The 26,726-nt window shown below is 36.0% G+C and overlaps 1 protein-coding gene across 3 annotated transcripts; it reads right to left on the bottom strand.

Moving 5' to 3' along the window:
* Positions 1-1,185: 1,185 nt before the first annotated feature.
* Positions 1,186-25,512, bottom strand: LOC110454605 (transmembrane channel-like protein 7). Of its 3 annotated transcripts, none has more exons than XM_021504214.1 (17): positions 25,334-25,512; positions 20,645-21,011; positions 12,605-12,674; positions 12,250-12,331; positions 11,551-11,831; positions 10,275-10,432; positions 7,904-8,051; positions 7,397-7,558; positions 6,614-6,780; positions 5,821-5,986; positions 5,119-5,216; positions 4,550-4,663; positions 4,125-4,200; positions 3,709-3,839; positions 2,977-3,144; positions 1,726-1,804; positions 1,186-1,394 (listed from the first exon to the last, which is right to left on the bottom strand). In XM_021504214.1, the coding sequence occupies exons 1-17, from the start codon at positions 25,410-25,412 to the stop codon at positions 1,311-1,313; spliced, it is 2,430 nt and encodes an 809-aa protein (XP_021359889.1). In that variant the 5' UTR covers positions 25,413-25,512; the 3' UTR covers positions 1,186-1,310. The 3 variants fall into 3 exon arrangements, with proteins under 3 accessions (XP_021359889.1, XP_021359890.1, XP_021359888.1); XM_021504215.1 differs by lacking the exon at positions 25,334-25,512 and adding an exon at positions 25,250-25,268; XM_021504213.1 differs by lacking the exons at positions 20,645-21,011; positions 25,334-25,512 and adding an exon at positions 15,539-17,011.
* Positions 25,513-26,726: the final 1,214 nt, after the last annotated feature.

The following is a 26,726-nucleotide window of genomic DNA, read 5'->3' as shown; positions in this document are numbered from 1 at the left end:
TCCAGCCTTGATCATAAATGTAGGTTGGAAACTGCATGATTTATGAAATCTGTATCCATTTTTACTAAAGGATGTAAAATATGTAATCATTGTTATCAGTGGAAATTAGAAAAGCTTGTCTAAAATTTGTGACCTATTTTGCAAATTGGTTTTGAGAAAATGAGGTTTCTAAATGATTAAACTATCTTTTATAAAATTCTGATTGTCCTTTAGGGAATGACATATACCTGTTTTTGCCTTTTTCTTGGAACAAATAATGACAGATAGTAGTGATAGATGGATGACATACCATACAGTAAGCTCACAAGCACTTTGTGCCAGATGAGCCAATAATAACTTATTTTCTACCAATTCAACTGACTGGTCACCACAGTCAACAGTATGAGGGACATTCAATACATTCTGTCACTCCTGTCAGGAATCACATGTATGATAAATATAGTTTGGTCTTTCTATTACAATCCTTCGAAGTATCCCCACTTAGCAGAAATACACTTTAGCAATCACGCTATCCATGTGGTAATTGCTGCATGTTGGTATGGTGACAGAAATTTTTGAATGGCTCATACATAAAGATCAGCTTAGCACACTGCCTCCCTCCTTTTCATTGCTCAAATAATTACAATATCTGAATTATCACAACTCATATTGGGATTTCCAGGTATGGAATCAGACACAGAGTCAATTTACAGGGTGGTAAATATTATACTGAATAAAACTCAGTTTATATCACATGGTATCCAGATTATAAATCTTTGATCACAATTTCTCTGAATTGTTCAAATCGTTGAACTGCCAATTCATCAATATCCATGCGTCCATGTGTTGCACTACGTGATACCCTCATCCATTATTTGCACCCCCTGTGTCCATGTGTTGCACTATGTGATACCCTACATCTATTAGTGGCGCCCCCTGTGTCCATGTGTTGCACTATGTGATACCCTTCATCCATTAGTGGCGCCCCCTGTGTCCATGTGTTGCACTATTTGATACTCTTCATCCATTATTTGCACCCCCTGTGTTCATGTGTTGCACTATGTGATACCTTTCATCCATTAGTGGCACCCCCTGTGTTCATGTGTTGCACTATGTGATACCCTTCATCCATTATTTGCACCCCCTGTGTTCATGTGTTGCACTATGTGATGCCCTTCATCCATTAGTGGCGCCCCCTGTGTTCATGTGTTCCACTATTTGATCCCCTCATCCATTAGTGGCGCCCCCTGTGTTCATGTGTTGCACTTTGTGATACCCTTCATCCATTAGTGGCGCCCCCTGTGTTCATGTGTTGCACTACGTGATACCCTTCATCCATTAGTGGCGCCCCCTGTGTCCATGTGTTGCACTATCTCATTGACACGTGCCAACAGGAACTGCTTATCACGCCCCTCCTGTAGGGAAAGAGGTGACACCAATAAAACACATTAAATATACACTTTTTTGGTGAGTTCATATCACCCACAATTATTCCCCTTTCCAACAATTCACATTTAGTTTGGCAATCATTTTAGACACTATAGCTACCAGCCATACCTTATACCATTGATATAAGTGTTCCTGCTCCAATATATTCTTATCTGGCAAACTAAATTTTCTTTATCATAATTTGATAACACTTTTATTATCATAAGTCTGATTTTGATCTAAAATTATCTAATTACACAGAGTGAAATATTTTAAACTGAATAAATGGAAATAATGCTGATATATATAAGTACTTACCAATTTCAATTGTTCCTGAAGCATTTTCTCCATCTTTGTTAGTCCCTCCTTGACCGCCCAGTAGTAATACATGATTAAGCTGGAAAGTATTTAACAGATTGAATATCATAGACTGAACAAAATCTAAGACAAAAACTGAAAGTTAAGAATTGGCCTTCATCTAGAGCAAATAAACATTTGTGATAAAAAAACACTACTTCTGACGCTGATGATTTCACATTTGAAAAGATTTGTATTAGCTTAAAAATTTAACAAATACTTTGGAACATGCATGCCTACATATCATAATTTTTAAGTATCAATAAGTGTCAACCTTCTGCCCTACCCATTGCCCAATAAGATACTCATAAATACTCATAGCCTAACAGTGACACAGGCTTTATACTGAATGTGTAGCTTTCCTGAAAACTTTAAATGAAGGCCAAGGCATAATTCCTTAACAGGGGATAAATTGAACTTGGAATGCAGGGACACAATTACATGATATACTGGTCATGTGTACAAATTAAGCTTTAATTGAAATTAATCTTAAACAGATTTTTTAATTAAGGGCAATAACTCGCTAAAAAAATGCAGAAACTGAAGTTTAAAAGCAGATGGCTTTACAGTACATATTACATGTAATGTGTGCAAAGTTTCTTTCAATTAAGTTAAGAAATGATGTCAGGAATCCTTCCCATTTAGAGACAGATAGACAGACGGATTCCCCCTATTTCAACTTTATTGTGGGGATAACCACCATTATGATTATCATCACTGATCATCATCAGTTATAAAGCAAAATAAGTTGTGATTCATGTAACAGAGGTCCTTTTATTCAGTGACATCTACTTCAAGTAGACAGTGGGTTTATTATTACGATAAATATAATGTGATATAACTCACAGTGGGTTTATTATTATGATAAATATAATGTGATATAATTCACAGTGGGTTTTTTTATCTAAATTTTACAACAGCCTGTTCCTTTATGAATTAAGAAAATTCAGCATTAATTTTATTGAAATTGGGAATATATCCCTCATTTTTTTGTCATTTTGGGAAAATAAGGCACTTTTCAGCTAGGGGAAGCAGCCTGCATTTGGCTGTTAAATTGAGCAAAAGAAATCACTGATTCATATACCGGTAGTTAATCACAATGACAGAGTCAGGATGATTATCTCCCCTGATGCAATTTCTCTGTTCAGTCTACAGCTTACTTGGATTAACTACAGTACTATAAAAAAAACATGTCATGCTATCATTACTCACCACATCACTAGTATTGCTGGTATAAAGAAATTGGTCTTGCCAAGGAAGAAAAACACATCCTGAGCCTCTTGAGGCCATTCCAAGATAACATGTGCCACGGTGTCAAAGAATACAGTATGGTTGGTGGCGTATACACGGAATGGGCCACAGCTCTGGGAAGGGTTAAAGCTGTCACATGAAAACAAAAGACCATTAATATTAACTGCAATTGCAACAAATCCCATTTTCACTGAGCTTGTTTTTTTTTTTTTTACTGGGATCAATTCTTTATCAGTGAGCTTGGAAAACACCTGACAGATTCAGATGTGGAATTTTTGAATCCACTGATAGTTTTGAACCTCTGGACAGAAAAAAATGACAGCGTCAAAATGTTCTGGTATATCATAATGTATATGCATCTGAGTTAAAATCTTATGTCTGTTAATGTATTTATGGTTAATGCAAATGGTTTAACATGTAATATAATGCAAATCTAAAGGTGTAATATGTACAAAGGACATTACACTAGACGACTAAATATATCATAGGATGTATCTTATTACTACAAAAACATTTATAAATCAATATCATTTCATGATTATGCTAAATATGGGACATTGAATTTTGAGCCAGTGACTTCAGCTTGATTGTGGCATTTATAGCTAAATACTCTACATCTGTCCTGTAACAGGGCCTGGGAATAGAATTGAAGCCTACAAAATATTTGTTGGATGTATAGATGAGGAGACGTACTTGCCAACCATGTAGGTGATGGGGATGGCTGCCATCAGGAAGGAGATGAAGAGCATGCCTATGAAGAGGGAGTTGGAATGTGTTGTTCTGTAAGGACGAGTGGGAGCCACGTAGTTGTTTAACAGAGTAAACTGTAACATATCATTCAGGAGCCATATAATAGAATTTAACATAATATTTAGGAACCTAAAGTAAAAATGTGACATAATATATATAAAAGGAACAACATTTTAAAACTGTACGTGACATACATGTACTACAAATAAATAGTCTGAATCTCATTGTATCTCTGTAGCAAGATATCTGTAGTATTTAACTTAATTAGAGTTCACATTATCAGCTTATATAAACTGACCATCTAACATATAAACAAATTAATGATAAGGATTTTTGAGAGAAAAAAAGACAAGGCTCACCTTTTTGACATAAAACACAATAAAACACTTCAGGAAACACATGAATGGTATCAAAGGACTGAAGAAGAGACCCATCCTGAAACAAGTCGATCAATTCTTTTTTAGCTTTTCACCCTCAATTTATCTAGAGTTACTATGAGCACCTTTTAGTATAAATGATCTCTCCATACAGGTAGAGGTTGGTTATAAGTGTGTAATATTGAAAAATTTGTTATGACTCCTAAACATTTTTTGAGAATTCTGCTCAGGAAAATGAGTTCAACCTTATATTTCTATCTAAAGAAATGTGACAATAGAGGTAGACTTGAGTATCATACTAGTATATTTTATGTAAGCTGTCTGTATGCTGAGATAAATCCATACTGGATACAAATATAACAACTCATTAACTTTAATTTCAAGATTATTAACAAGTATCAACTTACCAACAAAGAGTTTGTGCATAAACAATATCTAGAACCACCTTGGGTAGATCTACTTCAGGCAAGCCCACCATGTCGATCAGTTTGAACCTCTTACTGAATGTATTGTACACTAGCCTAAAAACATATTGGGAATTGAAAAGTTTTTTCAATAGATCTTTTTAAAGGAAGGTCAGGTTTTTTAATGTAGATGATGGATTCATTAATATAAAATTTCCAGAATAATTTTCAGGAAAATGTGATTTTGTCTTTTTGTAAATCAAATCTAAATATCATATATATGGGTTATTAAAATAAACATGTATATATTTAAGTATATCAGAACAACTTTTATAAACATCTATATTTGTTTCAACTTATTTCTATTATTAATAAATTGGAATTCAGTTGTGAGTATTTTGAGAAAATGCATTTTACACCTGAACAACAGTCCAAGGGAAAGTACTCTTACTATAAAAAATATTTCAAACAAAAACAGAAGGAATTGAGTTAAAAACAAACCTATACAAATTTTGAAGTTTGTGTTTTGAGGACATAGTTCTAATAAAGTAAGTTAATAAAATAAATCTTACCTTCTTGGAAGCTCGACGATGAAGGTGACAATGATGAGGACAAGGAAGTCGAGGATAACCAGTTTGTAGATCTGCTGTCCAACATAAGTCTCCCAACACTGACAACACAATAAGGTTGAATCAGATAAATATATCACAGGACTAACAAGAGTACTTTCGACCTTGTAACATACCTATCAAACATAAATAACCCCTGTAAGTTGAACTCTATAAGATCAGAAAAAAATGAAATAGTTTATGTTGAAAATAAAGTGTTGATCACCTTTCTTTTCTTATACATTCAACTCTGACCTGTAATAAGCATTAAGGCCTTTCAAACAATGGATCACAATTACTTCAATCCTATTCAAGATAATTTTATTAAATCAAATTATTTAACATGCATGTTTTCATTAAATGGAGAAGGTTTAGGTAAGGCTGGAAGGACAGAAGCTTGGGAATATCAGCTGCCCACTTGAGGATGAAGGATTGACAGATGAGGATTAATTGACATGATAGATGGAGAGAAAAGAATAATAGAGGAGACATGTCTGGAAAGAAAAGGAATAGAGAGTGTATGATATATAATAGAAAAGATATCTTAAGATATATGTATAGCACCAGAGAACTAATTGAGAGAGAACCATGAAAAAAGGTCCAACAACTCACTAATGACTACAGTACTGCGGTTAACAAGAAGAATACCAGGTAAGTAGAGACTACCTTGATGATACTGCCAGCTGAGACATTGGTGGAGGTGTTGGAGGCCAGGCTGGATGACCACCTCTTGTTGCCACACATGTATTCATACTGTGGATCATCACTTTGTAGGAGCTGATATATAGATATCAACAACACACCCAGGGAGGAGAGACGCAGCAGAATCGTTCTGTAGTCAAAGAACAAGAAATGAACTGGTCAAAAAAAAAGACATGTTAATATGTGGATGGTATTTTTCTGTTTATATTCCGTCTTGAATTTTATATTTGCAATACCTTCATCAAAAATCAAATATATCTCTCAAATAAGTCTTGAACTCTTTAAATATTATAAGACTCTATCATGCCCAGGGGTGTAGGATAGAGAAATTCCACTCAAGGTGTTTTTCAAATTTGGTAAAACCTGAGGCTGTGCGGAAATAAGATTAATTTTTCAACACAAACTCCGTTTGCAAATATAGGGTATACTTAATCTGACTGACTGATTCGTTTTCGCCTAAAAAGCTCATGGAGAAAATTGATATTTTTTAAAATGGTAGCCAGTCCAAACGCGTTTTCATGGTTTCTGAGTTTATTCTGGTAGTTGGAATGAGAGAAAGATACTCTTTCATACCCTGGGGTGTAGGATAGGGAAATTCCACCCTCGGGGGATTTTGGGTGGAATTTCCCTATCCTACACCCCTGGACATGAAAGAGTTTTATAATCTTACACACACGGAAATGAAAGAAATGATATTCCTAGATGAACTTTCTCATTATGACGACCATTAATCTGATCAACAATTAATCTGACCAACCTCAGGAGTGTCATGATCATCTCAAACGATGGCGTGTAATCCTCCAGAAGGACAACTTTCTTGAAGACAATTGGTACGATGATATTAAGGAGTGTGATTGTCACGGAGGGTATGTACTGGATAACAAACACGAGTGCTGGGGTCGTGTCATTGAACTGCTCTTGTAGCTAGAAAAAACATTCAAAATGAGTAACCATTGGTCCTATTGGAGGCTTGAATGTTTACTCTTAAAGGTTAGAAAAGTGCTTAAAATCTGTAGCCATTGGAAGTTTAAGAAAACATTTCTAAAATTTGGGTATGGTTACCAGGATTGAAAGTTAAAAGACAGCATGTGTAAAAAAAATTTAACTATTTATTAACTGGTTAAATCTGCAAGATTTGTAACCGTTGGAGTTTAGAAAAAAATGTCTTTAATCATTACCAATTGCTGCTATTGTTGTTCAGGAAACAGGTCTAAAACTTGTAACAAGATTTAATATTGCTATATTGCAGTTTAGTTTCTAGAGGTTTCTGGACTACCAAATTTGGCATTAAGAAATTCTGACTGTCTAGGGGAATGGCATTCTGCCCATCTCTACATCTTTCTTGTTTTCGCCTGTTCGTAATTTGACTCAAAGGAAAGAGGCAAAATTGAAGCAGATAGATATACATGTGTAGTTACTTTATCCTGTTCAGTCAGGAGCAAATATCACAAATTTATTTTTAACTTGGATGATTCAGGAGACAGTCAAGGATCTTGCGAACGAGACTAAGACAAACACCAGTTCATCAATTGTCACTTACCACGAGAAGTTGTGAAAAAGATAAATAGATGAGATATAAGGATCCTCCAAGTAAGAAAACCATTAGAATATTGATAACTGTTCGTAAAAGGTACAGCTTGATTTTGTCACCTGTCGTCCGGTTTTCCATCTTCCACATAAAACGCTGGATTTCCAAGTCTTTCTGCAATAAGGTATGGAAATGGGGACAGTTTTAAATAGTGAAGAAAAATCTTATACAAGTAAATATTATCATTGACTTTGTGCTAACAAATCCAAATTCATATTCTGTACTGTGTCACATGTTTTCCTCAAAAAGAAGTCACTACAGTACTGTAGACAATGAAGGGCACAAGACCAATTTAGTAGCAAACATGCTGGAACTAGGAGTAATACATTGAAAGAGTTTATAATAAGGGGAAAGTATACATGTAAAACTTATTTTAGATAGAATGTGAAATCAGCTATTTAGCTGACAGTATGTAGCTTGGTTTGTTATTCCCCTATAAGACTAATAAAGAAGACAGACCTTGAATTCTCCACTTATGTTGCTGTGCTTAGTTTTAGCAGCCTTGGCCTGTGAGATACAGAAGTCCCAGCCTGTCAGTACTTTGTTAGAGTACATGGCCATGGTGGCACCATGGATCACCGCCGTGTCCTTCAATCCCTTCGAGGAGCTGGTATACAAAACACATCACTGATAAAGTAACTTGTATATGACATTTGTCATCATTAATATTACATTATTGCTGTTGATGATAGATGTACATTGATTCTCATTTCTTGTCATACTTATAGTTCAGTCTTTCTTTTCCATCCATGAACTTTCAAGCCATTCTGATAAACCAATTAGATATGCTTGCAGCTACCTAAGGTATTTGGCGAAATGGGCATATCTCAATCATGTTACATAGAACACTACACATTCCAAGACCCATTTTCCATGGACCATTATTCAAATACAAGACTTAGATCAGAGCGAATGTAAGAACTTCAAGAAAACTTACTGAGAAAAGACATTGTTTGAAATTAATTCAATCTGAAACAGTGTATAGCCTATTTTACGAAACACTTGATCATGATCAATTTTCAAGGAGTATTGCAACCTTTTCCTGCAGCACTGTTAAACTGGGCTTTTGTTACCAACTATCAGTTTCTATACTTTCTTTCAAATATGTTTTTTTTGGTACTACCTAATTAAAATTCATCCCTAGCTGCCAAGTTTTCGACAAAGAAATGAAAATCATAAATGATCAAATGTAAGTCAAGTCTGGCCTTGAACTGCTGGTCGTTTCAGAATGTATTAAAATTGTTCAAGCCATCAAAATCAGTAGTATGACATATGAACTATAGCCTCAAAGTTTTAAGGTTGCTTCCTTTGGTTCAATTGGTAGAGCAGTGGACAGGAAAGATGGCTGTCGCTGATATGATCCCTGGAAGCACACTACTCTCTTCCTTGGTACACTATAAAAAGTTGATCCCTGGAAGCACACTACTCTCTTCCTTGTTACACTATAAAAAGTTGATCCCTGGCAGCACACTACTCTCTTCCTTGTTACACTATAAAAAGTTGATCCCTGGAAGCGCACTACTCTCTTCCTTGGTACACTATAAACAGTTGATCCCTGGAAGCACACTACTCTCTCCCTTGGTACACTATAAAAAGTTGTTCCCTGGAAGCCCACTACTCTCTTCCTTGGTACACTATAAACAGTTGATCCCTGGAAGCACACTACCCTCGTCGTGGGTACACTATAAAAAGTTGATCCCTGGCAGCACACTACTCTCTTCCTTGGTACACTATAAAAAGTTGCCCCCTGGAAGCACACTACTCTCTCCCTTGGTACACTATAAAAAGTTGTTCCCTGGAAGCCCACTACTCTCTTCCTTGGTACACTATAACCAGTTGATTCTTGGAAGCACACTACTCGCTTCCTTGGTACACTATAAAAATTTGATCCCTGGAAGCACACTACTCTCTTCATTGGTACACTATAAAAAGTTGCTCCATGGAAGCACACTACTCTCTTCATTGGTACACTATAAAAAGTTGATCCCTGGCAGCACACTACTCTCTTCCTTGTTACACTATAAAAAGTTGATCCCTGGCAGCACACTACTCTCTTCCTTGTTACACTATAAAAAGTTGATCCCTGGCAGCACACTACTCTCTTCCTTGTTACACTATAAAAAGTTGATCCCTGGCAGCACACTACTCTCTTCCTTGTTACACTATAAAAAGTTGATCCCTGGAAGCACCCTACTCTCTTCCTTGGTACACTATAAACAGTTGATCCCTGGAAGCACACTCCTCTCTTCCTTTGAACACTATAAAAAGTTGATCCCTGGAAGCGCACTACTCTCTTCCTTGGTACACTATAAAAGGTTGATCCCTGGAAGCACACTGCTCTCTTCCTTGGTACACTATAACAAGTTGCTCCATGGAAGCACACTACTCTCTTCATTGGTACACTATAAAAAGTTGATCCCTGGAAGCGCACTACTCTCTTCCTTGGTACACTATAAAAAGTTGATCCCTGGAAGCACACTGCTCTCTTCCTTGGTACACTATAAAAAGGTTGCCTTTTATGTACTAGTATGTCTTTTCTTAGGATTTTTTTCAAAGCTTTAAAAGGGTGGTTTTCAAACATTTTCAATGTTGAGATTAGCAGTGTGAATGTAGGAAATACCAAAATGTATGACAATCTGTACATGTCATAGAGGCCATTTGCAGGCTGTCCTGCACAATAGATCTAACTTACCAGGTATGAAAATTTCACAGACTTTTACAAACCATATCTCATTATTTCTATTTACAACTCAATCCTGTTTATAATGATAATTAATCATAACCATATAATGATATAATGTAAGTATATTTCTAGAACAGAGGTACCTACTTTTTGACAATGACAAAGAAGCTGATGATGAAGGAAACACCTGTGGCGAGGAGGTATGACAGCCCCATGTGGTAGGTCTCCCTTTCACCATGTATAGGACTAAGGTAGGTCTTGTTGAAAAAAGCCCCATAAAATAACACAGTGTCCTCCATCCAGCCCTGGCAAAACAATAATTTATATACAGCTACAACTGATTATGATACAATGATATACTAACAATGTTGTTTTATTTTTCTACATCTTCGATTTACCCAAAAATGTGCTATTTAGAAGTTACATGTAATAACGGCCTTTTTGAAGAAAACAATGGCAGGTAGGTGTTATAACTCATTTTACACTAGTATTACATAACCAAAGTATTTCTATCACTACTGATTCAACAGGTACTTGCATATAAAGTTCATGATCAAGTTTAGTCACTTTGCAGTCACTGTATACATGCTTTCCCCTTTTTGTTCCTGGTAGATATAGGTTGATGCGAGTGCAAGCAGCTGGATTTAGATAGTCATTTCATTTGTATCTGAGGTATCAAGCAATGTAACAAGCAATGTAAACTTTGCTACGGTATATATATTATAAGGATGCTAGAACCAGGTAACTGAGCATCAGAAGAGGAAGGCTTGGTTAATTAATATATTATTTGATATCATGTCTTGTGCATAGTTTTTGTTTGTTTTAAAACTCACAACATCCATTTATTAAAATCAAATTTAGGTAAGAACAGTATCAGCAGCATATAAAATCAAAAAAATGAACTTAATTCTGGCTGCTCAAAATTTAACTTAACTTTCTTACACATGTAGTGAGAAATTTGCTGCAGTATTTAGTGTCATGTAATTACAAATGTAGTTCATGTTTATTGCTATATCTAATCTAGGGATAAAGTAAACACTGCCATATCAAATCTAGGGATAAAGTAGCTTGAACAAAAAACTATAAACCACAGTAGTTTTGGAACATCAGATTTGTTATAACTAGCCTCTTGAAACTAACTCACCTAGTTAGGAGTATTGAATTTGCTTAAATGTATACATATTAGTACAGTACATTTCACTTAATATCACGTCCGTTAATGTCACTTTTCGGTTATTATCATGTTTTTCTGATGCACCGTTTTTCCTGCTATATAATCTATGCAATTCAATTCTTTTATTATCACCTGATACTACTAACTATATTTTTTGTTTGACTTATGCTTAATTCACCCTGTCATTTGGGGCTGACTGTATATTTTCTGTTTTACTTGATATCATTACAGAAAAAGACAAACACTCACAGTGCCCTGTAAAAAGTGAAGGATATCGCTGAACACATCAGGGCCCGCAGATCTCACATCATTGAGTTCCTCCTTGTAGCCATGGGTACAGTCCACAGCCTCCGCCTGAAAGAATGTGGTGTTCAGTCCTATCAAGGAGGAGGTGAAGTTACTTGGAGACTTGTACAAAGCAAAATAGGGCACAAGGGTCAGACAGATGTTCACCAGACAGATGTACATGTTCAGGAACATGAGCCAGCGAACAAACCGGAAATAGCCCATGATGGCAGTCCCAAACTGACCTGTAAAAGAACAACATTACATAGCCGAGTCCCTATATACATATGTATATGTAAATATCTATGAAATTTTACCAGTCTAAGAGCCTATTGTGGGTAGCCACACCTATCAATACCAGATAGACTAAAGCAGCAGTACTCAGTGACCACTCAGCGACTGTAATGGGTAGAATATATTGGCATACAGTACTAGAGACAGCTGGGCCTATCATGGGTAGAACATATCAGCATGCAGTACTAGACACTGCTGGGCCTATCATGGGTAGAACATATCAGCATGCAGTAATAGAGACTGCTGGGCCTATCATGGGTAGAACATATCAGCAAGCAGTACTAGAGACTGCTGGGCCTATCATGGGTAGAACATATCAGCATGCAGTACTAGGGTAGAGTATTCCCTTTATCAGATTACAGTACATACCTTCTACTTCCTTCAGTGCTCCAGACCAGGGCTCCAGTTGATAGATCCAGCTCCTTGCATGAAGTTTGAATCTTTGCCATGACTGATCACATGTAAATTAAACCGAAACAGTCATGGTAACATTGCAATATATCTGATCATTTGCAAATGAATAGAATATATGATCATTCATTACCAGTGAATCTAAAAAATTAGTCTATAAAATCATGATGTGATGTCAGGTATACCAGGATGTCCACAAATCATTGATTAGATAATGAATATCTTTGTGTTTGCAAGTTTCTACTACATCTATTTCTGTCATGAAACAAAACTAGCGGCAGGTGTGAGGTTAATTAAAAATTACACAGCATACCTGTTTCTGTCTGTGATGCCAAGCTTTCAACCTAGTTGCTTCAGTCACAGGAACTCTAACAATTTGATCTCTAAATCAAACAGAAACAACATTATTTAGACGATTAAATATCTTTTTGTCTAAACTAGACAAGAAGTAGGACCTACCATTCATCAACATCACATTGAATTTCTATTAGCTATAGATGCTCCATACCAAATTAGGTAAAAATCCCTTCCTCCATAGTAGTCTTTTACAATAATATTTGCATTGTCCCTTTATCAAGAAGGGTACACCCTTCATTTATTCGATATTGAATTCCCTTGGCCTTAGACTATAAGCTCCATGCCAATCCAGGTCAATATCCTTTCACCCATATTTAAGGAGTTAGTCTTACAAAGATTAAGCCCTTTTTTCCATTTTTGAGCCCTGCAACTCTGCCTAAGATGGGATTAAACCCTTCATTTATACAATATTCAATACATAAATTGGCTCAAGGTGATGAGATTTATTCATGATCACTTAAGGTAAAGGTACCACTGCATCATATATAACCACCAACAAGTGTTCCACTCAGTTTTCTTGAAGAACTTTTTTTGACTCGGAGTGTTCTTCCTTCTGAACAGAAGATGAAACAGACAAAAAGAGTTTATCTGCCCTAGAGTTACTTTCCCTGTCAATTTTTTCTTATGCTTTGGGGCCCTATAAATTGGACACTCATTTTGATGCCCTGCTATTGGTAAAGTGTATAAGTGCAATATTAAGGACCTGAGTTTGATTTCTGCAGTTTTCTTTTTTTTGGTGTTTCACAATATTTCACAGTAGTGAGGATGGTAATAATATAGTTTAATTTGTTGGTACCCTTTACCTTAAGCCATTCTGGACTAACAAATTTTAAAGGAAAGGTCGATGGATGGATGATAGACTAAACAGATAATGGACATAGTGCCAGAGCATGAGCTTACTTGGCACTTTACGATAGGGTTCTGTTTTAGGAACCAATGCAACCAGTCGAACTGTAGGAGGCACATCTTACCAGAATTGTTTATAATCCAAAATGGATGCTGGTGGCCATGTTGATTTTCAGATATGGGTAAAATGAAACTAGAGCAGGTTATAAATACTTGGTGATTGTGTAGAAAGTTCCCTTTAAAAAAAATCAAAGTGCTCCTTCAAAGGTTATGCCTATTTGCTTTGCAGGCAACACAAAAATGTTTTAGGAACCTGAGCCAAACTGTACATGAAGAAGGCACTATACATTAGAAAAGCATTCAGGAACCAACGAATAGAAGTTACAGGAACAGGACATCAAAAACTGTCTTCAGAGACCACCTAATTGATCTTGCTTACAGACCAATCCAAGCTGGGAATTGCTTGTATATAAAAAAGAATTAAATAAAGTTTTATTTTTAAAAAACATGTATATTGGTTATTGATCAGTTTCAGCATAATTAAATCATGTTTACAATTGAGTTTGATCAGTACAATAAAATGCTCAGTCACCAACCAATGAAATGACAGATATATCAGGTGATTGTTAGCTACGACTTCTTATCTTACTTTACACTCCCTACCAAATCAATCAAAAGACAAACAAGTGTTATTTTCTTCCTGTAATATAGCCATAGACTACAAGAGTACAGGTATGAGACATCATACTGATAGTATAGAAATAATGTATCCAGTGATCAAGTGCCTTGCAGCTTTAAACCTTTCATATAAGAGAATTAGGGCCAAATAAAATTTAGGATGGTTTAACTTTTACTTTTTGACTGTGTGACATGGTAAGTAGGTTTGAACACAGAATCCATGCCTGAGCATGATAATGGTTTCATGTGTATGGGCCCAAGTATGAATACCAGTGTTGTCATAGATGTACACTAATCACCAGATGTAAATACCTGTGTTTAGTCACATGTATGTACACAAGTCATCATGCATCACCTATATTATAGAAAAATCTATTTGGTTTATTGTTCAAATCTAGAAGTTGTAACAAACTTTATTATTATTATGAACTCGAACAATCTGAATATCTCCTTTATCTCATAAATGTTTGAAAAGAAGCAGCTAATATAATGTCTTAGTTGTAGCAGGACAGTTGTGTAAAAAGTAGCAGTTTTGTCGTGTAAAAAGTAACAGTATAGATGTGTTAATGGTAGCAGTATATCTTAATGGTAGAAGTACTGATATACACACTGTAGCAGTATAGATGTGTTAATGGTAACAGTATGTTTTAATGGAAGAAGCATTGATATACACACTGTAGCAGTATAGATGTGTTAATGTAACAGTATGTTTTAATGGTAGAAGTATTGATATACACACTGTAGCAGTATAGATGTGTTCATGGTAATAGTATATGTTAATGGTAGAAGTATTCATATACACGATGTAGCAGTATATATGTGTTCATGGTAACAGTATATCTTAATTGTAGAAGTATTGATATGCACACTGTAGCAGTAGAGATGTGTTAATGGTAGCAGTACTGATATACACACTGCAGCAGTATAGATGTGTTCATGGAAACAGTATATCTTAATGGTAGAAGAATTGATATACACGATGTAGCAGTATAGATGTGTTCATGGTAATAGTATATCTTAATGGTAGAAGTATTGATAAACACACTGTAGCTGTATAGATGTGTTAATGGTAACAGTATATCTTAATGGTAGAAGTATTGATATACACACTGTAGCAGTATAGATGTGTTAATGGTAACAGTATGATGTAATGGTAGAAGTATTGATATACACACTGTAGCAGTATAGATGTGTTAATGGTGAAAATGGAATAGGTTAACAGTAGAAGAAAACCAGTATGGCAATGGAATGGTAAACTGTATCAGAGTTATTTAGGTTGTGCAAAAATACTTTAGAGATTGTATAAATTGCGGCTTTGAGTGTATAAAAAATGCTTAACGTGAGCTTTGAAAAAAATAATAACTACCTGTACACTGACACTACACCATGCAATGATTTCTGTTCTCGCAGCAGTGTCAATTTGTCACGCAGTGGTTGTTTTTCTTTTTGCTGATGGCTTGGAAGGTAATCACATACATCAGCTCCATCTGACAAGCTAATGTCATCATTACCTTGTATGGATTCAAGAAACTTTTTACTTTTTCTTCGAAATATCTTTGTTTGTGTTCCATCCAAGAAGTCAAAATTATTGCGGTTGCTTCTGTAGTTGACATCAAGAACTTCCTGCTCTGTCTGAAAGTCAGCATCATCCGACCCTACAAATCCAGGGTTGTCTATTTCTTCATACAATATTTCTTGTCTGTCACCTTCCTGGCTTTGTGTTACCAATGACCTTGACATTTCATGGTTTCCATCATTGAACCAAGGCGATTCCATTGTTTCCTGTGAATTCTCAAATTCATAGGTTGCATCATGATCATTATATCTTTCCCATGGTAGTTTTTGCTTTGTTACCAATTTACCATGTGACTTTTCCCTTGAAAATCCATCTTCAAGTGACCCTTCCCTTCGAAATTTGTCCTCTGGTGACCTTTCCCTTGGGAATCTATCTTCTGGTGACCTTTCCCTTGGAAAACTGTTGTCTGGTGACCTTTCCCTTGAAAATCTATCTTCAGGTGACCTTCCCCTTGGAAATCTATCTTCTGGTGACCTTTCCCTTGAAAAATGTTCATCTGGTGACCTATCTTTTTGCAAATTTTCCAAAAGCAACCTCTGTCCTCGAGGGCTTATATGGTTATCATCTGAGTATGAGTCATTATACTGAGCAAAACGATTTCCATGACTGGTGAAGGCAATGTTTTCCTGTTCATAGTCTGGGACAAGCTCTGCATTCATAGGTGCTGCTCCATGAACTCTATCCTCTTGTTGCCATGTTTCTCCTGGGTAATGTCCTGTATAGGAACCTTGAGATTGCTGTTCAAAACTGCTAGAGTGATAGTCATGTTGGTGCCTTGTGTCCATAATACCAATCTCGTTGCCAGTGCCATAATCTGGATAGTGTTCACCATATTTGTTTTTTGTGTTGAATGTCATTTTTAGAAATAGAAATGTTGAACTGAATTCTCACAGCTAGTAGGTGTAATATATCCACAAATTGCTGTTCCTTGTGAAAAAAAACATCTGTGTAAATAAAACGTGCTTCACTGTTGACTTTGAAATCAGTAAAATATTTTCTTCCAAAAACGATCACAATCCCTTCCAGTGTGAATGTACACAAGCATATCCTTCCTTGTAAAACTGTTCTAGTTAGAAATGAAGCACCCTTACCTTGGTAGCTCATATACTGTATTACCTCATAATATTGACCAGGATCTTTTTGAACGAGGTGATAACATTATGCCTGGCCAATCCGGTGTCTGTCACACAGCGGTAAGCACTCCAATACCCTTATCTTGAAATACTGCAAAGCAATAAATAAAATGCACTGATTTCCTTGACACTATATTGATCTCGTTCGTTTTATATACGAGGCACATGTTTTTCATTTCTTAATGATAGAGCTGAGGATGCATTATTTAAACTGAAATGCAATATATTTTTAGCTGATTGAGTTTTGTAAAATCTCTCAATCAATTGTCTTTTTTCTAATATATACTATTTAGCATGTTTGACTGCTATTTTATGCTAGATAGGTACGGCAATGCTAAAGATAGGGGTTGTACTTCCTGAATGCACCTGGTCTAACTAGGACACTGTTGTATCTGGTGACATTTACATGGACGGTGATAAGTAGATAAACTTTAACCTTAATACGATTTGTCTATCATATCTATGATCAGACCCCTCACACCATTGATTTTATCTACACAGATATAGATACCTGGTATAGGGATATATGACCACATTAAAATTATTAAAACACTGTCAAATAATACAAGACAGAAGTGAACAAAGAGAGCTGAACTCTGATAATAATTAATTTACTAAGACAACTCTTTTCATTTTTATTTTGCTGTAACTTTACACATAATACAATAAGACAGAAAGGCCACATAATGATAGCTGTATTTGCTAATGACCTATTTGCTTCTAGAAAATAGCTTGGCTTGACCCTGCTGTCATTCTTTCTGTAACAGGAGAGGAAAAATGCACAGCCAGACCGGGGTTCAAACCCGGGACCTTCCGAACTCTAGATGGACGCTCAACCAATTGAGCTATCTGGTCGCCAACGATCGACCCAGTCCAGTTCCGGTACATTCTCCCTCCTTTAACTAAGTCTTCGACCCCGAAGACACACGAGACCCTATACCACTTTCTGTGGGTATATTTCTTTGGGTGCCAAATGTAACAGGAGAGGAAAAATGCATGGCCAGACCAGGGTTCGAACACGGGACCTTTCAAACTCTAGACGGACGCTCAACCAATTGAGCTATCTGGTCGCCAACGATCGACCCAGTCCAGTTCCGGTACATTTCCAATGCTTTCCAATGTGTTGGAGTTTCAAGCAGTCTGATTAGATAATATAGTATAGATAATATTTTCTATGAAATGTTCATTTTTTATGAAATTGATTAGTTGTAGATGAAGAATTATAAACATTATGTTTGTGTATCCAAAGTCCCTTCTTCCAAACACCTCCACTAAATGGAGCTAATCCCGAGACTTCTGATTCCTAGTCTAGTGGTCTACCAATTAACCTAAAGGGAAATCCCCTCTAGTAACGGCAGTAACAAGTTATTAGCTCATCATTGTAGCATACTCCCAGTTTAGTTCCCCACTGTGATATTAGGACTATGTACAGGGAATTACTGATATCTAATTTGAATATATAAATACATGTAAGTACATAACAAATCCTGCTATAAAATCAAACACTGACCTCGAGGAAAACAAGGCATGTTTTTCAATTTGAAAAGTTTGTAATACATAAAAACAAAATGACGCAATTATTATCCAACCTAAGTTTCTATCATTCTAATTGTATGTGCAAGTTGACTTTCAATGACCTGAAGTTTTCATGATTCAATATACAATTCATCAAAGAAATAATTTGGGGATCTGAAATAAATTATTTTAAACATTTTCCCTTTTGCAGGCTTATCTTTCTTATACATGTACCTTAAAAAGACTGTCGTGTCAACTTGAAATATAAAACATAATAACTTCTGTGAAATTTAAATGATATCCACCGTAAGTAGACCAGTCTTGAAATCCAGGTATATTGTGATGAAATTCAAACATTTCTGTTAAGATAAGCATGAAGTGTTCTTTTCATTTTTAAGTCACGTGGATTTTTCATAGTACACAAATAGAGATCATGTCATGCATCTTTATTTGTCCATGTGAAGATTGATTTGACACAAGTTCCACTAGGGTATTTTCTGCCCTTTACAGGGAGAAATTTGGCCACATTCATGGGACTGAGGCATGCTTTTTTCCAGTTTGAAAAAAAAAACCACAGTGACACAAACTAGAACGTATTTTCTAGTTGCCACACAACACAATTGTTTACCTATAGTTCTAATCTCCTAGTGTGTAAATTGATTTGTGTGCAATTTATTATCCTTTTGAGAGAGGAACAATTATGTGCCTGTCAATTGTGTATCTATAAGATTCATTGTTTAGCCCTTTTGCTGCATTTTGGTAATAAAATGTATCAAAATATTGGAGGATCAAGAAAAGGCTGACTACCTGAAACCACTGTGAGGACATATCATGATAATTGCAAAGCAAATGCCATGGAGGTCCACAAAATGCTTTGTAATATCCTTGTATTGTATATCCTTAGGATAAAACACCTAAAGAAAACACAATATTGGATGCAAGAACAGCAACATATTGTAATATCGCAGAAATTAGAAGGCAATTTGGAGTAGGACCTGGTGAACACTGGTAAGGCACGGAAACCCAAGAAGGATCAAACAGCAAAATCATGTTATGCACTGTAATAACTTCAAAGTGTTTGACAGAGAGAGCAACTTGTTCAAGCTGCAGATAAAGGAAGCGATCTGGATACTCTGCAACAGGCCAGTTCTGAAGCGAGATGAGGGGCTCATTGACTCTTGCACATCTATCATCAGGCATTAAACAAAGCATAATCGTATCAATTTGTCAATTTGATAATTTTTTCAAACATTTATAACAATTACATTCAATTATGGCATAGCCGAATTGATAGCAATTTTAGTGTCAATTTGTACTTAACTATTTTACAACTTAGTGCACATATGCTTTCCTGGTCATTCGTCTAATGAAGGTGACAGAATGCATATCATACTAGTTATTGAATCATCACACATAACATTTCACTGGTTTGGCTATAAGAATCTGTACAAAATGTATTACTTTTAACTATGAAATACCACATGCATATTTTTTCATTTGCATATAAACCCCAGATGATGATTATAAATAGCACCAATGACCCCTACTGACCCTGATATATTATGAAATTGATTACAATTGATGTTGTGAACAATAGCGTGACCCTGAATGGTCGCTATAGTTCTGTGTCACATTACTAATGTCACTATGACCATGACATGATGACAAAAAATTAAATTTGAAAGCAAACTAATGATAAAGGAGCATTGCTATTCTTAGCGAGACAATTTATATGATAACTGTCAGATGGTAAATATATTTAATTTGTAGCAAAGAAGAAATGAAATTAATAGTTAAAAAAAAGTTAAAAAATCCATAAATGCTGCATTACAGAGAAAACAGTGAAAAATTGGCAAATTATTCCACTTGAAAGACTTTCTTACAATTTTTTTTATAGAAAGAGTTTCATTCCCTATATTTCTCTTCATTCTGTAGGTTAGAATGTCATTTAAATTTAATCATATATATGGAATTCGGTATAGGAAGTAAGAATAAAGAATTAAGCTCTTGAAACTTTAAACAATGTTGGCTTTCCAGTTTCCATACGTACACCACAGCAAGTCAGCAAGTGATGTTTTAAGTCTAACCCTATCTTTGGGTTGATGATCTCTGTTGGATCCTAGAAAAAAGTATTGTATGCCCAATGCCCACCCCAAACCCCTTACCAAAAATATACCAAATATTACAATGTTGATGCAAGATAATAATCAGACAACATTAGGAGTGAAATTGTATCAAAGTATTTTACCTAACAGCTTTCTTAACTTGTATAGAGGCAGCCATGGACTTGATACTCTGTCTCCTATTCCATACCTCTTCTTCATTTTCTATGTCCTCAACCATGTTCATTGACCGTGACTGTTTTCGGGCATGACTCAACTTTTCCTCTTCCGTTTCAAAAATATTCAAAGGGTATATAGAAGATCGTCTTCGCTGTATCAAAGAGCTTTTACGGCGTGGCAGATCAGCTATGTGTCTACCCAGAACAAGACCTGTCAAGGAGTTGTAGGCCTGGGCACTGGGCAACTGTGCCATGATGGCTGCCCTACTCTCTCTCCTCCTCTGTAGACTGATAAGATTGGCATCACTGACAGGATGGGTGGACAACACAATTCCTACAACCATAAAGGTAATTATATTTGTGGAGAAGGCACATAACTCATAGTAAATAAGATAAATTTCACTGAAAGGAGGGGCATGGATGATACATTTGTGATGCTGTTCTAACAGACTGAAATTTGAATTTGTCTTATCAGAAGCTACAAAGCTCAGGTATCCCCCCCCCCAAACTGTATAATGATATTTTCCCTCAAATACTGATGCATTGTACTTCACAAAAAAATATTTTAATATTTAGAATGTTAAGGGATTCAATATTATAGACGGAGAATTTGCCTTTTAGAACTCATTCTATTGATTATTCATCAGGTTCATATTTTTAACAGGTTACATAAACATAACAATAAACATAAACCATCAAAGGTTCATAATTATTTAGGTCAATCTGATTAAAATCATCTGTTACATGGCTAGTACGAAGTTAACGAAGCCATGTAACATATGATTTTAATCAGATTGTATTTAGGTCAAACTATGGCAAAGTAAAAATAATGTTTTATCAAGAAATGATTTCAAGATTTTTTTTTTTAGTTTTGACACACTCGTGGTTTACAGCTTTCTGTCACCAGGAGGAAATTACATTATATAATTGATGTAAACCAGTAATCTTGATCTCATGGCTAAACCTTGACCACCAGTAAATCTTGATCATCAATTAACACTCATCACCTGTAAGCTATAATCATCAGTAATCAGCAATTTCAGACTATTGCTGTCAACCAGTAATAATTATATTGACAATCAGTAACCTTGATCCTCAGTAACTTTGACTATCAGTAACTTGTATCACTAGTAACCTTGACCAGCAGTTATATAACCTTAATCACCAGAAGTTGTCACCAGTAACCTTGAGAATCCATAACTTGACACTAGTAACCTTAGTCACCAGAAGTAGTCACCAGTAACCTTTCTTGTCACCATTGGCCAGTAGCTTGATCATTCATAACTTGCATTGGTAACCCAGGGATTAATGCAGGAATAGAAAGTTAGTACCCTTTTTCGAAATAGGGGAAAATATGCGCTGTAGGTGCATGACCTGTCCAGCGAAGGCTGCAGGCCGGAGCCAGTGGAAGAATACGAGAGGGGGGCATGGATTACATCTTGAATTTTATTTCTTGCTGTTCATTATAGATTTTAAAATATCAGCAGCAACAATTAATATCAACATAGGGAAGATGAAATAAATCACTCAGTTGTGGAACTGATGGAAAATTAATAGAAAAATGGAACCAATGCAGATTCACCTAGTAGCATTTTATTTATAAATGGGTGAATTTTTAAACTTAAATAGGGGAAAATAAAGCTGAAATAGGGGGAAATAATGCCAAAATTGGAGAGAGGAACCGGCCCATATTCGGCCACAAAAAGGCCTGTATATATCCATGTAACCAGTAACTTTGGTCACCAGTAACCTTTATCAACTGCTATATCATATAATACATAATGTTTGAAGCCCAACCTGATACCACTGGGGAATTTATGATATTATATGATATCATTACGCCTATATCATAATTGTATACTGTAGGTAACCCAAGTCCATAAAAATTATTTAAGTGAACACATATCCAGCAAAAGAAATTATCAACCTGTTTTTGTTGCATGCAAATTAATATATTTTGCTACCTTCTGCAGATTTAAGATGCTTGGTCAGTGCGGTTTATCAATTATCAAGATGTCTGATGATCCAGGTTACTGGTGATTAACTTAGTGCACATATGCTTTCCTTGTCATTCGTTTAATGAAGGTGACAGAATGCATATCATACTAGTTATTGAATCATCACACATAACATTTCACTGGTTTGGCTATAAGAATCTGTATAAAATGTATTACTTTTAACTATGACATACCACATGCATATTTTTTCATTTGCATATAAACCCCAGATGATGATTATAAATAGCACCAATGACCCCTACTGACCCTGATATATTATGAAATTGATTACAATTGATGTTGTGAACAATAGCGTGACCCTTAATGGTCGCTATAGTTCTGTGTCACATTACTAATGTCACTAAACCATGACATGATGACATTTTTTTTTATTTAAAAGCAAACTAATGATAAAGGAGCATTGCTATCCTTAGCAAGACAATTTATATGCAAGGTTATTTGCAAGGTTGCTAACTTGCTGGTGACCAAGTTCACTAGTTATTAATCTTACTAAGTAACTGGCGACCAAGGTTACTGATGATCAATCTTACTAAGTAACTGATGATTATGGTTACTGGTGACCAAGGTCACTGGTGATCAATCTTACTAAGTTACTGATGATTATGGTTACTGGTGACCAAGGTTACTGGTGATCAATCGTACTAAGTAACTGATGATTATGGTTACTGGGGACCAAGGACACTGGTGATCAATCTTACTAAGTTACTGGTGATTATGGTTACTGGTGACCAAGTTCACTGGTGATCAATCTTACTAAGTAACTGATGATTATGGTTACTGGTGATTAATCTTACTAAGTAACTGATTATTATGGTTACTGGTGACCAAGGTTACTGGTTATCAATCTTACTAAGTAACTGATGAGTATGGTTACTGGTGACCAAGGTTATTAATGATTATGGTTACTGGTGGGTTACTGATGATCAAGGTTACTGATGATTATGGTTACTGGTGACCAAGGTCACTTATGATTATTGTTACTAGTGACCAAGGTTACTGATGAGTATTGTTACTGGTGACCAAGGTTACTGATGATTATTGTTATTGGTGACCAAGATTACTGTTGACCAAGGTTACTAGTGACCTAGGCTACTGATGAGTATTGTTACTGGTGACCTAGGTTACTGATGATTATTGTTACTAGTGACCTAGGTTACTGATGAGTATTGTTACTGGTGACCTAGGTTACTGATGATTATTGTTACTGGTGACCTAGGTTACTGATGATTATGGTTCTGGTGACCAAGGTTACTGGTGACCAAGGTTACTGATGACCAAAATTACTGTTGATCAAGGTTATTGGTGACCAAGATTACTGTTGACCAAGGTTACTGGTGACCAAGATTACTGATGATTATTGTTACTGGTGACCTAGGTTACTGATGAGTATTGTTACTGGTGACCTAGATTACTGATTATTATGGTTACTGGTGGGTTACTGATGATCAAGGTTACTGATGATTATGGTTACTGGTGGGTTACTGATGATCAAGGTTACTGATGATTATTGTTACTTGTGACCAAGATTACTGATGATTATTGTTACTGGTGACCTAGGTTACTGGTGATTATTGTTACTGGTGACCAAGGTTACTGGTGATTAATCTTACTAAGTAACTGATGATTATGGTTACTGGTGATCAAGGTTACTGATGATTATGGTTACTGGTGGGTTACTGATGATCAAGGTTACTAATGATTATTGTTACTTGTGACCAAGGTTACTGATGATTATTGTTACTGGTGACCAAGGTTACTGATGATTATGGTTACTGGTGGGTTACTGGTGATCAAGGTTACTGATGATTATTGTTACTTGTGACCAAGGTTATTGATGATTATGGTTCTGGTGATCATTATATATTATATGATATATAGCAGTTGTGTAATGTGTCTAGGTATTCAAATTGTTAGAAAGTTTGCCTTTGGTGATATAGGATGCAGGCAGACACTATATCCACTATAACATTATTCATACAAGTGAAAATAAATGAAACAAAAAACCTGTTCTTTTACCTCTGCTGAAACCACCTTTTCTACCTTACCAAAAGGCTTAACATGCCTCCATAAGTGACAATCATATGTCACCATGGTTAAAGTACCCTGCTCTGTAGATCTTCCGTAATTTATGTCATCTATAATTCATATCTTATAATCTTGATCAATAGTCATGTCAATAGACTCAATACAGTACTGTAACGTACATAACAGATGGTCGCAGTGAACTTGTTCTCGCTCCTTGACCGAACACGCTAAATTTATCTTGTTTTAAAAAATACATTTGTAAAAACCTCCATTGTCAATTAAGAGATTTTTTGATGCAATTTAAGAATTTGCACATGTGTACGTGTATTAGGCCTAGAAAGAATACTCATAATATCGGAAGGGGAATGTGTTTTAGATGTGATAACGGCAGAGACTGAGAGAGTGGGGATCTCAGATGAGTAATGAGTTGTCTAGTGTGCATGGGTTTGAAATAAGAAAATTTGCATTTTTGTGAAAATAGTAAATATATAAAGTGAAGCCTTGCTAAAGCAGAAAACATAACAATCACTTCATGTGTCGTGGCTCCTTAGTTTTCTGTTCCGTTCTTCAAAGGTTACAATGAAGTGTGTGAAATAAGAAACGTCCTCCAAACCTGCTGATGCGTTACGATGTATCGGTAGTGTTGAGAAGCTGTAACTCCATCGTCTATCACTTGGTAATGAGTTGTCCATATTTTGCAGATTGTCAGTTGCCGAACTAGAGTGTTACATGTACAAGATCTGTTGTTCCAGTCGTGACATTGTACTCTTTAATCATTAATGCATGGCCATGTAAAACACTATAACCTGTGACGTCATCACTTTATGCACATTCTTCTGGCGCCAACTCTTCAAACCTAACACCAATACTGTTCAACTACAACGCAGGGCCTACTACTTTTGGAAAATAAACACGTAATTAACGAACGTTCTCTGATATCAAATAAAAAAGAAATGTAAACTCTGTCGAAGTACCGTTTTATATTTATGATTTCGATAAGTTAAAGTCTTATGGATTTAAGTATATTACAGGGTTTGCTTATTTTTTACAAAATGTATAAAATCTGGGCCAAAATGCTTTAACGCTAACCGTCGTTAGAATGCACCCCGCGTGTTTCCTTCATACCAGTAATGGAGACCGGTGTAAGTCCGGCCACCCTGCTATGATTGGTCTTGAGCAAATAGTACAACTTTGATGATCTTCAAGTTAGCAGTTCAGTTGTCTGGGCGGAACATCCAAACGAACATAAATGGCAAGAAAAACACATTACTAAGGGCCGGAGATTCAAGTTATTTTTGGGAGAGTAGAAAGAAAATCATGACCTCACTTCACTTTTAGTAAAGCGAACTTGTTGTTCATGTCATACGTGTAACCACGGAATTAGATTATATCTAAGTCCGTTGTGTAACACACTGATAGCTTCTCATGGTGGTATACAAAAAAACTAGCATTGACTTTCGAATTGCTGTAAATTACGATAATGACTTTATTGAATTGTCGATTTGGGGTAGGTGCGGCCTAGATGCAACACAGGGAAAGTCGTGAAAGTGGCGGGAAAATCTGACGTTGACGTTTATTTTGTTTCTGAATAAATTAAAATCGATATATAGTGCTGGTGATGCTCGAAGACGGATAAATCATCGCAATATGCTAAATCAGCTAAGTGTAACAGAGGTCATTATTTTGTCAATGCCTCCGCTAGGAATGGAACCCGGGACCTCTGGCTTACTAGCCTTACGCTCTACCGAATGAGCCGCTAAGAGATATTCTCCCTAGCCGAGTCGGTAGGAAGCGGCTAGTATTTTACCAGGATGACACTCCCCCTCCAGGAAAGAACTCGTCCCCAGATTTCCAGGGGTCATAACGATTCTTGTGAAAGTATCGCTGAGTATGTTTGTCAAAGCTCCCGGGTCCCTGTAACAGAGGTAATTATTTGTTCAATGCCTCCGCTAGGAGTCGAACCCGGGACCTCTGGCTTACTAGTCTTACGCTCTACCGAATGAGCT

This window comes from Mizuhopecten yessoensis, unplaced genomic scaffold (assembly GCF_002113885.1).
Source record: "Mizuhopecten yessoensis strain PY_sf001 unplaced genomic scaffold, ASM211388v2 scaffold7939, whole genome shotgun sequence".
NCBI classification, from domain to species: Eukaryota; Metazoa; Mollusca; class Bivalvia; order Pectinida; family Pectinidae; genus Mizuhopecten; species Mizuhopecten yessoensis.
This window is presented reverse-complemented; position numbering and strand designations above follow the sequence as displayed.

Coding starts and splice junctions, on each gene's coding strand:
- LOC110454605 (XM_021504213.1), bottom strand. CDS start 16,605: ATGACATTCAACACAAAAAACAAATATGGTGAACACTATCCAGATTAT. Junction 7,559..7,903: donor ACATAAGTGGAGAATTCAAG/GTCTGTCTTCTT, acceptor ACCTTATTGCAG/AAAGACTTGGAAATCCAGCG. Junction 1,805..2,976: donor CCAGCAATACTAGTGATGTG/GTGAGTAATGAT, acceptor AATACTTTCCAG/CTTAATCATGTATTACTACT.